Source organism: Boleophthalmus pectinirostris, unplaced genomic scaffold (genome assembly GCF_026225935.1).
Source record: "Boleophthalmus pectinirostris isolate CB_2022bp ecotype Guang Dong unplaced genomic scaffold, ASM2622593v1 HiC_scaffold_12, whole genome shotgun sequence".
Taxonomy (NCBI): Eukaryota; Metazoa; Chordata; class Actinopteri; order Gobiiformes; family Gobiidae; genus Boleophthalmus; species Boleophthalmus pectinirostris.
In genome coordinates this window covers 26,210,811-26,223,810 of record NW_026571018.1, presented here as the reverse complement: position 1 = coordinate 26,223,810, position 13,000 = coordinate 26,210,811, and the positions used below count along the sequence as shown (strand labels likewise).

The window sequence follows — 13,000 nt, the reverse complement described above, 5'->3', positions numbered from 1 at the left end:
GAAAGATCAAATACAAGTTAAGGTGAGTCATTTTAACACTAAGAGAAAAAGTAGAAATTATATGGTAATATGATCTCATCTAACAGGATCACCTTAATCTTTGATCACAGCAGGAATCAAATCACCTTTACAGGTTAATTGCTCACAGTGACATAATTGAGGGCTGATCTGTTTATTACAACCATTAATTATTAACAGCAAGACAAAACTAACAGACCATAGGCATAGCTGCTCCCTTTAATTTCATTGCTGTTATTTAAAGGTAGATTGTGTAACCATTAAATAAGGGGTCTGCCACATGCTTGTCTACTCTCATATGTGTTTATTTTGGCTGAAATGTTCCATAATGCCACACTGTGAAACTGTGCAGACAAAGCACAAACATGGAGACAAGCAGGTGGCGGATATGCTAACAAAAAAGTTACATAATCTTTAAGCAGACAACCAATATTGTAGACTTTCACCAGAATAATTATAGATGTGTCACATATCTTGATGACACAATAGAGCTTTGTGCTTAGCTGGTAATTAGCATTCAAAGTGCTATTAGCGGTAAAAGTGGTAAAAACTGTGGCGACAATTTGACAACTTTATGGCAGTGTTAGTGCTGAGATTTGGAGCTGTCCTCATGAACCATGTGTAACTATGTCTGACCTGGCTCTCTCTTAAGTGTGAGGTAAGTGGGAGCCAGGGCATTAAATCCTGCTTAAGTAGCAGCACCCTGGACTCTGAAGTAGCAGCATGTGAAGAAGGGACGGCTCCTATTAAGACAATAATAATGGAAAAGCTCCACACAGGCTCAATCAGAGGAAGGATCTCAGCTGTTTATAATGACCTTCCGTTAATATTGTGTTGTTAAAATGTCCTTAGATGCAGTTCAGGCAAAAAGAAAAATGCTTAAGAAAACTCAATTTCTCTTTACATGTTTTTGAAAAATGTTTCAGATTATAACAATCTCTAAACACTCTACTTTACCGTCCTTGAGGAAAGATGAAGTCCTGGTTGTGTAGGAGTAGCAGCAGAATGTCGTATGAACCAAGGTGATTGTTTCGTGGACTTGAGTACACTGAATATCAAACAGATGTGTGTTTGCTTGGAGGGGAGGTCTTGAGGTTGCCATGACATCTGCAGCCCTTAAAACAAACAGGACAGATCCCATCAATGATTCAAGCTCACCCCTTCAAAATGTTGGTAAATTACATACATATTTCATCAACAAAAAGGTTAAATTTGGATTCGGCCACATTTTGGAATGCAGGATACAATGGATGTAAGCTCAAGCACAATATAAAACATAATTCAGTCTCTCTCTATGCAAATAATGTTAATAATTTTAAAATGAATATCCATAGGGTACTTTGCCATGTGCCAATTGGAGGTGCCTTCCACTTCTACTGAACTATATGGGCTTTTCGACAACATTTTAATTTATTGATGTGGTCCCATTGAAGTGAGTGAGTATGCACATGCATTCATAATAAGCTGTTATCATTGATTTCTGATTATCTGCAGCCAATCCAGATTTCATTTTATGCAATCTGCTTATGCTATGTTAATGAGTACTCAAAATAGATCTCTCATCATACATCCTGCTCAATACTGCGTGTCATGAATCTTAAACAAAGGATCAAGAGTTACAGGTATGTTTTGTGGTTTAATACAATGTTAGCTCAGGAAAGTGGCATTTGATTTACTAAAATGCAAATACCCATTGAAACATTTCACTAAAGTGTATTTATTTCAAAGATTGATTATGATTATAGACTAAATGTTAAATCTAGGTAGGTACAATAACTTATCATTTCAAAAATAGGCTGAAATCTTACCCTGTTTTTCAAAGAGGACAGTCAAAAGAATCCTTCTGTGTGATTTTGTGACGTAAAATAACTAAATAGAAAGCATTGGTAAAGTAAAATAATTCAATTCTTGCCAGGCCAAGTGAAGTTTTTATAAGTACATGGGAGAACAAGCGTGCCTGTGTGTCTTTTGATTTCATTTTTGGTACACATGTTGATGAAAAAAATTAAGAAATAAAAAATTTAATAAAATAAAATACTCACGTCGGCTTACCTCATTTAACATGTCATTGACTGTATATAAAAAGTCTGTTACTGTGAAATAATGGATCTATGTTTAAGACCTAAAACGTGCACCAAAAAAATTTGTTGCGCACATGTATTTATACTTACGGTACAGACAAAACGCCTGAATGCAATTACATAATTTTTGTACTGAAAATCACAATAAATATATACGTTTTGTTGTTTTATTTTTTAACATTCAAAACGTGTGAATCTAGTATCAATAAACCAACCCCGAAGTTCACAAAAATGAAAACTAAATCAGAACTAGATGGATGACGTGTACGTTGGGTCCTTCGCATTTCCGGGTTTGGATAAACACATTGGCTGTGGAGTCGGCTCGTCTAAAACATGTGAGTTTAAGCTTTGTTTCATCGAATTTTTCCTCAGATTTTTAAATTTTGATAACCGAACATGCGTGTCTGTGTTTATATTGTTTTATTTGTTTCATCAGGTCCAAAGTAACGTTTAAAATCACGTTAACGTCGGACCCCCGGCTGCCATTCAAAGTGTGAGTAACAGTGACAGCTCAGCACCATGGACTGTACACAAGCACTGATGTCTCTACTTCACATTCATAGCGCTCATTTTACACGTTTTTACGTATAGATTGTAGAACTATTTTGTGAAATCTATGCTTTCACACACCCCCTAACCGCATAACATGTAAATGCGGTTTATGGGCTGTAAGAGGAGAAGGATGGATGTTTTTTCTTATATTACACCGACGAGCTTTGGGTTATTACTGTTTTTAAGTAACCCTATAAATGAATAGTGCTGGCATTGATTTGTTTATTAACTTAACAAAATGATTCTTTCTTCTCCCACTCCCGTTTGTCTCAGTGACTCACCATATGGTGTAACATAACATTTGCAAATAGACATGATTTCGTCACCCCCATGCTGGTGTTTATCTTGGGTAACTGTTCAAAAGATCTGAACCAAGGCTGCACAATATAAGAAAAACATTGCTAGAAGGCATTTAATTACTAAGCATAGCAAAATGTTTCTTTTTAGTAGTCAAATTCTTGTTCATTATAAACCATTTAAATGCCATCTGTGCAGTTCTGAATGTCCCAGAATAATATGCACTGCCTGTTTCCGATTCTCTTTAGAGTGTCAGTGACAGATAGTGATTTTAGTCACTGCCATCATCTTGTGGGCAATAAAACCATTTATGTCCTCACAAGACCTCAGAAGGAGCCATCTCTTTAATTTAGTCAGGACCCGCTGCGGCTAATTTCTCTGCATGAACTGTGAAGTGATAATGAGTAAATGAGAAATGGCATTGGTTCTGGCAGCAGAAAATCAGGATACAGTCCATCCGTGCTCTTTCATAATCACTAGCTGCATTCAAATATTAACATTCACTTAAAGCACCCGCATTGGGTTTTTGAAGCTTAGGCAATGTAATTAAGCAGATTGTTTAAGTCTTCAGTACTACAAAACTAGATAAAATCAAGAAAAGTTTTAGTAAAATGAAAATCTATCAAGAAATTCAAAGGCACAGACTCCCTTAAAAATCCTTGATCTAAAGAGTGACCTGTAACACATCAACAAAATTGGTATAGATAAAGAAAGATTCACTATCAGACTTTCCTGGGTGGGGGTCTCTTCCATACTGTGGAACATTTCAGACAAAGCAATAACATCCTCATGGAGACAAGCAGGTCGCTGATCTTGTACCAGAATTAAATTGAGGAAGTAGATAGTAATGCCAATTGTGTACCAAATGCATTTAAGAGTAACACAAACCTTGGTATAAGCACACCTTTTAAGATCTCCAACCCAGCTATATTAATCTGCATTTTAGTTTCCTGATTTTGCTTTGCTTGCCTTACTTGGTGTTATCATCTCTATTTTGTTTAAGCTCAGTTCTGTTATGAATGCTCAGTGCTGTTTTGTGTGTTCCATCTTTGAGGAGTGCGTTGCTCCCTTCTTCAAACCACAGCCTCAATACTTTAGTGACGCGTTCGGCTGGCAGCATGTATCACCATTTGCTCCTTAAATGGTCTCACATCCCCCCATAGAAACATCTCTGACAGAAATAATGTTCTACTCATTTAGCCCCGGGAGGAACTGTTCCCTGTTTCTTTTCACTCATGGTGATAGTCAGCAGCAGAACTGCACTCACATCGCTGCACAGGCACATTTGGCCGGGGTTGGCAGCAGGTTGAAACCAGTTTAGTTCACTTAAATCGAATTTGGTCTAGAGTCATGGTAATTTGGGAATGTCGTTTAATAGAAAATTGCATAGCCAGTGGTCTTTGACATATATCTTACTACACTGTCTGCAGACTTGCTCACTTGCTATGTGTCAAATAGTAATGCAGTTTGTAATGTCTCTTTGTTTTGCTTTACAGTTTAAGTGTACCAGAGAGCACACCTTTCACAGCTGTGTTGAAATTTGCTGCTGAAGAGGTAAATGCCCCCCATTTTATGAATTCATAAAAATGGCTTATATTCTAGGGATGGGATCATGTGTGTATATATATATATATATATACAGTCCCTGACAAAAGTCTTGTCGCTTATCCATTTTGTAGAAACAAAAGCTTATAACCTGACTTTAAATTAATCGATTGGTTTTAGAAATGTCTCATATGAAAGCTAAAACCCTCCCAAATTATGCTCAATATACTAAAATAAATTAGCTTCACTGAAGAAAGATTGATCATTTAATGAACACAGAAAGGTCAGATTTTGGCAAGACAAAAGTTTTGTTGCCTTGTCATATGATGCACCCAATCCTAGATTACAGCCTCACCTGTGATCAGTTACTGATCAGTCAATTAGTGGGTGTGTATAAAAAGAACCCCAGCAGAACCAGACCTTCACAACAACTGCAACTTGACCTCTGACAACATGCCTAAGATCCACCCTGAGACCAAAGCGTTAATTATCAAGAGGCTGAAGACCAGATCCACTGCTGAGGTGGCTGACACCTTCAATGTGTCTCAGCGTCAAGTACAAAGAATAAGAAAAAGATCTGAAATGACTGGAGATGTTTTTGACAAGCCCAGGTCCGGCAGACCCCGCAAGACAACTGCTCGGGAGGACCGTTTGTTGATTCGAAAATCCAAGGCCAGCCCCTTTTCCACTGCAGCAGAGCTCCACCTAGGCCTGGTCACCTCAAGTCCCTGTGTCAACCACAACAGTTTGTAGAATTCTGTCTTGAAATGGCCTCCATGGTCGAATCAGTGCACAGAAACCAGCACTAAACAAAAGGCATTTAAAAAAACCATGTGGCATTTGCCAAGGCCCACAGCCTGCTTAAAGGATGGACACTGGAAAAGTGGCAGAAGGTGGATTTCTCAGATGAATCCTCGGTTGAATTACATCTCAGCCGCCGCAAATATTGCAGGAGAAAACAGTTAAGTTTGGTGGCGGAAAAATCATGGTCTGGGGTTCCATCCAGTATGGGGCTGTGCGAGACATTTGCAGGGTGGAAGGCAAATATCAATAGCCTAAAATATCAAGAAGTATTAGCTACCTCTTACATTCCCAACCATAAAAGGGGTCAAATTTTGCAGCAGGATGGTGCTCCATCGCATACTTCTATCTCTACATCAAAGTTTCTCAAGGCGAAGAAGATCAAGGTGCTCCAGGACTGGCCAGCCCAGTCACCAGACATGAACATCATTGAGCATGTCTGGGGGTAGATTGTAGACTGGGGTCGATTAAAGTCAGGTTATAAGCTTTTGTTTCAACAAAATGGATAAGCAACAAGACTTTTGTCAGGGACTGTATATATTATATATTATATATATATATATATATATATATATATATATATATATATTTTGCCATGTTGGAACCAATCCTTTTACTGAAAATATTTTAGAAGAAATATGTTCTGATATGAAAAAGCACAATGGGGAAGAAATGAACAAAAAGTATTTATGCTTATATATCTTCTTGTCTTGTTCTCGTGGAGCCATGCATTATATTATTTCTTAGAAAATGTATTACATATTTTATCTTTTAAAATGCTAAATGTGTCTTATTTTTAACTTTTAACTATCATTTCATAAACTATGAAGCAAGATTGTTGGTCATTGCTTTATTTCTCTGAACATAGAGCTTGATTAGCAAACTCTTTTTGCACAGCTTTAAAATGATTGGTAAAATACATTTTCCTTCCATGAATGCAGTCCTTTGAATTAAAAACATGCTTATATTAATCAACTATTGTATATTTTAAATATTTTTTTTTTCACAATAGTCTTCTGTACACTTTCATTGGCCACTGTCCTTGTGTGCTGCTGTACATCCACTGTACTGTACCAGCGGTTTAACTTATCTTCCCAGAGACAGACTGCTCCTTCTCTCTGAGCTCTGTGTGAATCCGGCTGCCCACTCGTCTCCTCTCTGTTCCACACTGAAGAAGGACATGTTGTGTGGCTGTGTATACTCATTTTATCCTATAGAGATTTTAAGCGTGGCAATTGTTCCCTCGGGCTCACATCCAACTGTTTGTCTGGCAGCTGTGTGAGTTGGACAGCAAAGACCCCCTAAATACACAGAGTAGCAGTTTTATTTTTTACTCATGCTAAACAATGATATCTCAGCTTGAATGTAAAATTGTCAAAAGCTATTACAATCTCGCTGTCACAATGTCCTCTGGCAAAGTGGAATTAGAAAGGAACATGTCTCAAAATGCTTTTCCAATTTGTTCAGTCTATCTGTGGGTTGGGACTAATTAATATGTTTTTTCTTTGTTACAGTTCAAAGTGCCTGCAGCTACTAGTGCGATTATAACAAATGGTAAGTTTAGGGCACAAGACATGCAACATTGTTCGCTTTATGTCTTAAAGGGCCTATATTACGTTATTTCCCGTTTTATGTTATAATGTTGTTTCCTCATCAAACACATAACTGGAGTTGTGTTTTGTTTCATTCACTCTCAAACAGAAAACAATCCATTCCACCTTGTGATGTCATGTGATACAGGAAGAGCTTCACTGTGTTTTTAAACTCTAGACACCTTCACTAGAATCATTTGGATAATTTCAGACCTGGAATTGCCAATCTGTAATAAACAAAAAGTAAAAAGTAGCTGTTAACTTGAAAACTACTGCTTCATGACATCACAAGGTGGAACAGAGCATTTTGAGCTTTGGAGATGTAGATAGACTAATGATAAAGGATTACTCAAATGTGTGATTGAAATAAAACACAATGCCAGGTATGTTTTTGATGAAATAGTGTAGTCTACTTTTCTGAGCCATACAACTTGACTTTTTTGCTTTCTATCTAATTGAATTACCTATGAAATAAGTAATGTATCATGTAGGTTACTTTCTAATGCTGACATCGCTCATGCACAGAAAAACTTAAAGCAAAGAAATGTCAGTACATTTTGCAAGGGAATCTGCTTATTGAGAAAGTAAGATATTTGTCCCTTGCCAAGTCTACATTTAGAGATTAAATGCAAACTATTTTTTTAAGCTCACTACATCATTGTCACTGATGCTCACTAGCTGTATAAAATTGTGTCACAAATGCAGGGCAGAAACCTTGGCAAAAGTGGAAATATACATTCAAGAGTAAACATTTCTAACTAAGCCATGGCATGAAATGACTATAATTTTCTGTGACTATCAGAAGTTGGAAAATTGACAATTTATTTTCTCTTCCCCATCAATTAAGGCGCGCTGCAAAACAACACTTTTGTTTATAGCTGTTCTGCTCTGACACAGCTTAGACATTTAGAAGAACAATTTAACACTTATTTATTGGCAAATCCCTCTGGTGTTTACAGTGTTATTGTCAGAAAAGGACTATTGTTTACTGCCTGAGCTGATCAGTTATTCACTCTCTGTGACGTTATTAATCTCAGTGCCATATGCTTTTTGTCCTCTCAAAGTAAAAACATCATAGGATTTTTTTGGTATTGCTTTGAACTGTATTTTTCAAACACAGCCTCAGCATAAATACATTTGAACTGGCTACTACTGTATGTCCATTTGCTCTTTAAAATCTTATGTTTTTTATCTTTCTTTGCAGATGGAATAGGAATTAACCCTGCACAGATGGCAGGTGAGTTGAAAAGTCTTTTGACAATGTATAAAAAGATCCTTTTTTCCTTACAAAATCCTTAATAAAAAGAATCATATTTTTTCCTTCTGTTTAGTGGTATTAAAGTACTTAATGTGCTAAAGAGCTCACTACACAGTACTTTAGTGTAAGTGCTTTTAGTCAAATCTGAGCATCGTTTCTTAGTAATAGCTTAAGCATTAATACTGGAATCAAAAAGCAGGCCACATAAATGAGTTTTGTTCTGGTTCCTTTTATGCTTTCAAAAGTAATAATTGTGCCTCATTTTGCTAAAAGGAAATTATGATAAAGCCCTACCTGCTCATCTTTAATGCTCTAAAAAAATGTGAGCAGCCCTAGGACTACGACCATGAACATTTTTAGTCTTGCCTTGAAAGTGAACATTTCTCCCTCAAAGTTTATTTGAATACGGGAAATAGCAAGGCCATAGAATCTCTGCAAAACTGCACTGCATGTGGGGTCTTATGGTCAATAGTCTTCCATCCAAGGCTGGTCTATTTAGTAAAAGTTACAGACTTGAATTTATACAACACCTTTCAGAGTATCCAAAGCATCTTACATTGAATTATTCATTCACTCTCCACATGCTCATACTGAAGCCACAGCTGCCTTGGTTCTAAATGATAAACTAGACATGGCTGCCAGTCGGCACCTTCAACCCTTCCAGCCAGCCCCAAACGCACTCACCCACACCTCATTCATACTGTAGCAAGATGACAACCCCTCTACCATGTGTGGATCATTGTGACAGTGGTCTGTTAAGTAGAAAGTTAAATACACAGTGCATCCCAGTTTGTCACACATTGGGCTGACTCCTCAGTAGCTGGTCATATTGTTGTTGGTAATTAGTGCAGTTGAACATTGCTGAATAAAACTGATGTGATGTTAAACTCCCACACATTTTTAACTTTACATTTTGGGGTGTTCTTGTTTTTCCATGAACAAAATAAATCTCCCTGAACCTAAAGGTCTGTGTGTCTGAGTCGGCCTCTGAGCTGTTTATATGGAAATGGTGATAACTGATTTCATGAATATAAATGTGTTGCCCCAAGAATCTGCTTTTAATGTAAGATTCAATTAAAACTGACCCCAGACAGGAGCCGACGTTTGCGCTCACAGCTCTTTTATCATTTGTTTGCTATTATACAGCCTGGGAATTCTTGCTTATACTTGCCTTTTCTTGTGACATGACTTTCAACAAATATGCACAACACTCCGTTAGATTTTCGCCGCAGTGTATATGATAATGCCAGATTTGACTAAAGGCGTGCTTCTGATTAGGTCCTCCTCCATCATCAGTGCAGAGCTGGTAGGGGGCTCTCACGGCTGCTCTTATCTGTTCACACTGTGTGGGCCCAGAATAGCCTCAGCGCAGACACCTCTGTCAAATCGCCTTCTTTAATTCACTGCAGCGTCCTTCAACTGTGGAGAAGCACTGGGCAAGCCTATGGATGATCCATAAATTAAAGAAAGAAAACTTGCAATGTACAGGCTACCTAAATGGAGATTACAAATCTAGTTACCATTTGGAGAAAAAACTAGTATGCACCCTCTGAGCCAAATGGAGGAGGTGTAATTGGTCTGGACATTCACTATGGTGCTTGGGTCTCCTGTCACCCATACTGAAGAGTAATTGCCCCACCTATTTCCCACCCGACATGTCACACTCCTACTGCAGTTTTCTGTGATTGCATGGGGTGACTCAGGCTCCTATACTTTTTTTAATGATTTGAGCTGGAGAACATATAGTGATGATGGCTTTTGTATATGACAATCAAAACTTCAACTGGGTTTGAGTCTGTAAAATGTAAACAGGTTCTTGACCTGCAGGGACTACAGTTGGGAAGTAGTCATTTGGCTAATTCTGTCATATTTGCATGTATTTTTATGAATATGTGTTGTCCTTTGAAAAAAAATAAATGTCTAAAGTCTAAAATGTCTAAAATCACGGTCAGAGAAAATGGCAGTATAATTGTAGAACAAGAGATATATTCATTCCATTTTGTTCCAACAATTGAATGACAGCAGCATGTCAAAGATGGAACAAGTGCCACTATAATCTAGTCATAATGGTTACACTGTCATGGGGTAGAGTAATTATCACCCATACACCAAAAAACTTCACCTTACCTCAGATTTGTTCAATTAAATTATAGGTTACACTCTATTTTACAGTGAAGGAAGTGAACTGATAAGTGAAGTAATAACTAGTGATAACATATAGGATTAGGCGTTAGATGGGTCGTGTTACAAATCATTATGTGTCATTTCATTGCACATGAGTTAGGTGTATTAAGGTAGTGTATTCTTTATGGGTAGTAACTTCTGACAGAACTCAAACTTTAAAATGTCTTATAATACAAACTTAACAAGCACTGTCCTTTACTGGATAATGTATTTTTATTATATACAATGTGTCATTTAAACCCATTTTGACCTCATCTCCTCATGCTTCACCTTTAATTATTCCCTGTGTTGCTTCTGTGCTTGCAGGCAGCGTGTTTCTGAAGCACGGCTCGGAGCTGCGCCTCATTCCCAGAGACCGAGTGGGAGGGCGAGGAGACTGACTCACAGCAGACCCCAGCCCACGGAGTCCAGGAAACACCTCCAACCAACGCATATGTATATTTATTTTATTTAGACCCCAAATGACAGTGATGAGGACAGGGAGATCCAAACTGCACACGCCAATGCAGTCTGGTTGCGTAATTAGTGCATCTACATTCAACTAAAATGGACTCATATTCTGATTAGGCACAGCATTGTCATGACCTGTCAGTTCCTGGGCGTTATGTAAGATGTTGTGGTCTCGCATGCCGTTTCACCAACACCCATTGATTTACCTCGTCCTATAGGTATTATGGACCATTTCTGACAGAGACCACTGCAGTTTTTGAACACGTCACAAGAGCTGCGATGTGGTTCAGTTTTCTAGTCAATACTTAAAGCTGCACTATGTAACTTTTACATTTTACTGTTTCACCATCCGCTTGTTTCCATGGAGATGTTGCTTTGCTTGGAATGTTACCCACCCAGAATGGTATTAATTATATTAGTCTTGCATTTATTTCATTACTGGTGTTTTTATTGTTGAAATATCCCTTTTAAAACACAGCTGGTGAGCCCAAAAATTTACATAGTGTAGCTTTAATTCTTCACACTTTAAAGGGCCCATATTATGTTATTTTATGATCTATGTTATAATGTTTTGTCCAAAAGTATGCCTGGGATTGTGTTTTGTTTCATTCACACGTTTAACGCATAAACATCAGCCCTGGAATTGCTGATCTCTACTAAAGAAAGGTAAAAGGTAGCTGAAAACTACCACTTCATGAAATCACAAGGTGGAAGAGACCATTTTGTAGCCCGATTCATCAGTCAGGTTCACTTCGTGGAAACTATCTGACCTCGCAGCATTAGAATTTGTTTGCTCGACGGTAGGCGGGTACTTTATTTAACCAATCGCTGCTATTTGGCAATGATGTCTGTAATGCCACTAACGGGGCTAACTGGTATATTAAGCTTTTCTCAAATCCCGTAGGAGGAAGGGCAATAACATCTTTCCCCTTGATAAAATTCACCAAACATTCTCTTTATTTGGTTATAAATCCTCGATCTCTTGAATTGTTGCCAGCACAAAATTTATGGCTTTTCGCTGATTGGCTGGTGCCTGGACTCGCACTTCCAGGGGTCTTGCAAACCGTCCAGTGTATTCCGATTCCTGACCTAGTCTCTGGAGAGAAGTTAAATTGAGCGGAGACACTAGGTGGCGCCAGCCTGGCTAACCATTTTGATCTTTGGGGGGTGTAGACAGATTAGTAATGCGGGAGTACTCAATCATGTGTGAATGAAACAAAACACAACTCCAGGTCTGTTTTTGAGGAGGTTGCAACATTCTAACATGACTTAAAGCAACAAAACAGTTAATTTTGTGTACTATAGAAACTTTAATTGTATCCACCTTCTTGTATATCAACTTTGAGGACAACAGGGTCTTTCCAGAAGATCATGTCCACTGACTGGCATTAGAATGAAGAGGTAATTTCACCTGTTAGTAGCTATAATATTCTGCCTATTCAGTGTAAACTACAAGTAAAATAATATATTATAACAGTTGTATCTTTTGTACTAAATAACGTAATTGTCCTATTTCAATTCTAATCATTTCATCAGGTTTTGTAACATGCAAAAGCAAAATGTCTCTTGCTGAAATTACATTTAAACAATAATTAAATATATTTTTCAAATGTAATTTTGTGAAAGTAACGGCATTTATTTGTCCAAACGTTCTGTGGGCCAGCGTTAGAGGCAAAGAATTTCACAGACCAAGATGGAGCTCTACTGCCCCCTGTAGGCCTCTGCTGAAACAGGCTTGGTTACCTCAATGCTTATTATCTAAAAACACATGTTCTTCCTGCTACAAGTCTAATTGGGGGTAAGGATGCAGGTGAAAGCGAACGTGTATGGATTCTTAAAATAGTCATAATTAAACTAAAGGATGTAAAAACTGCAGCTAAGGTCAAAAAAACTCAAAATCATGTGGGAAATATAAGTGGGAAGTGTTGGATGACTTGTTGCCTTTTGCCATATGTTGTTGTCAAAACTGATACTAGGAAGTTACATATTTTTAATTAAAACCATGACTTGCGGGATCTCTTGCGTGCCTTATTGCTTCATGATTAATGACAAACTAGATCACTATCGTTGTTTATTTCTAGAGTAAAAAGTAAAAAGAATGTAGTTAAAACCATATAGCGGAGAGAGTAATGTAGCATGCAGGCTTCAGCACAGTGGAGTCCATTAAGGCTGTAGATCTCGATGAAGGAGGAGAGGATGGGCAAAGATACAAATGGATTTTC

The 13,000-nt window shown here is 37.7% G+C and overlaps 1 protein-coding gene across 1 annotated transcript; it reads left to right on the top strand.

Moving 5' to 3' along the window:
- The first annotated feature begins 2,327 nt into the window (after positions 1-2,327).
- On the top strand, positions 2,328-12,793 carry ufm1 (ubiquitin-fold modifier 1). The gene is made up of 6 exons (XM_020923011.2): positions 2,328-2,434; positions 2,536-2,592; positions 4,445-4,502; positions 6,809-6,848; positions 8,091-8,123; positions 10,635-12,793. Coding segments are annotated over exons 1-6 (264 nt in total). The 5' UTR covers positions 2,328-2,432; the 3' UTR covers positions 10,709-12,793.
- Positions 12,794-13,000: the final 207 nt, after the last annotated feature.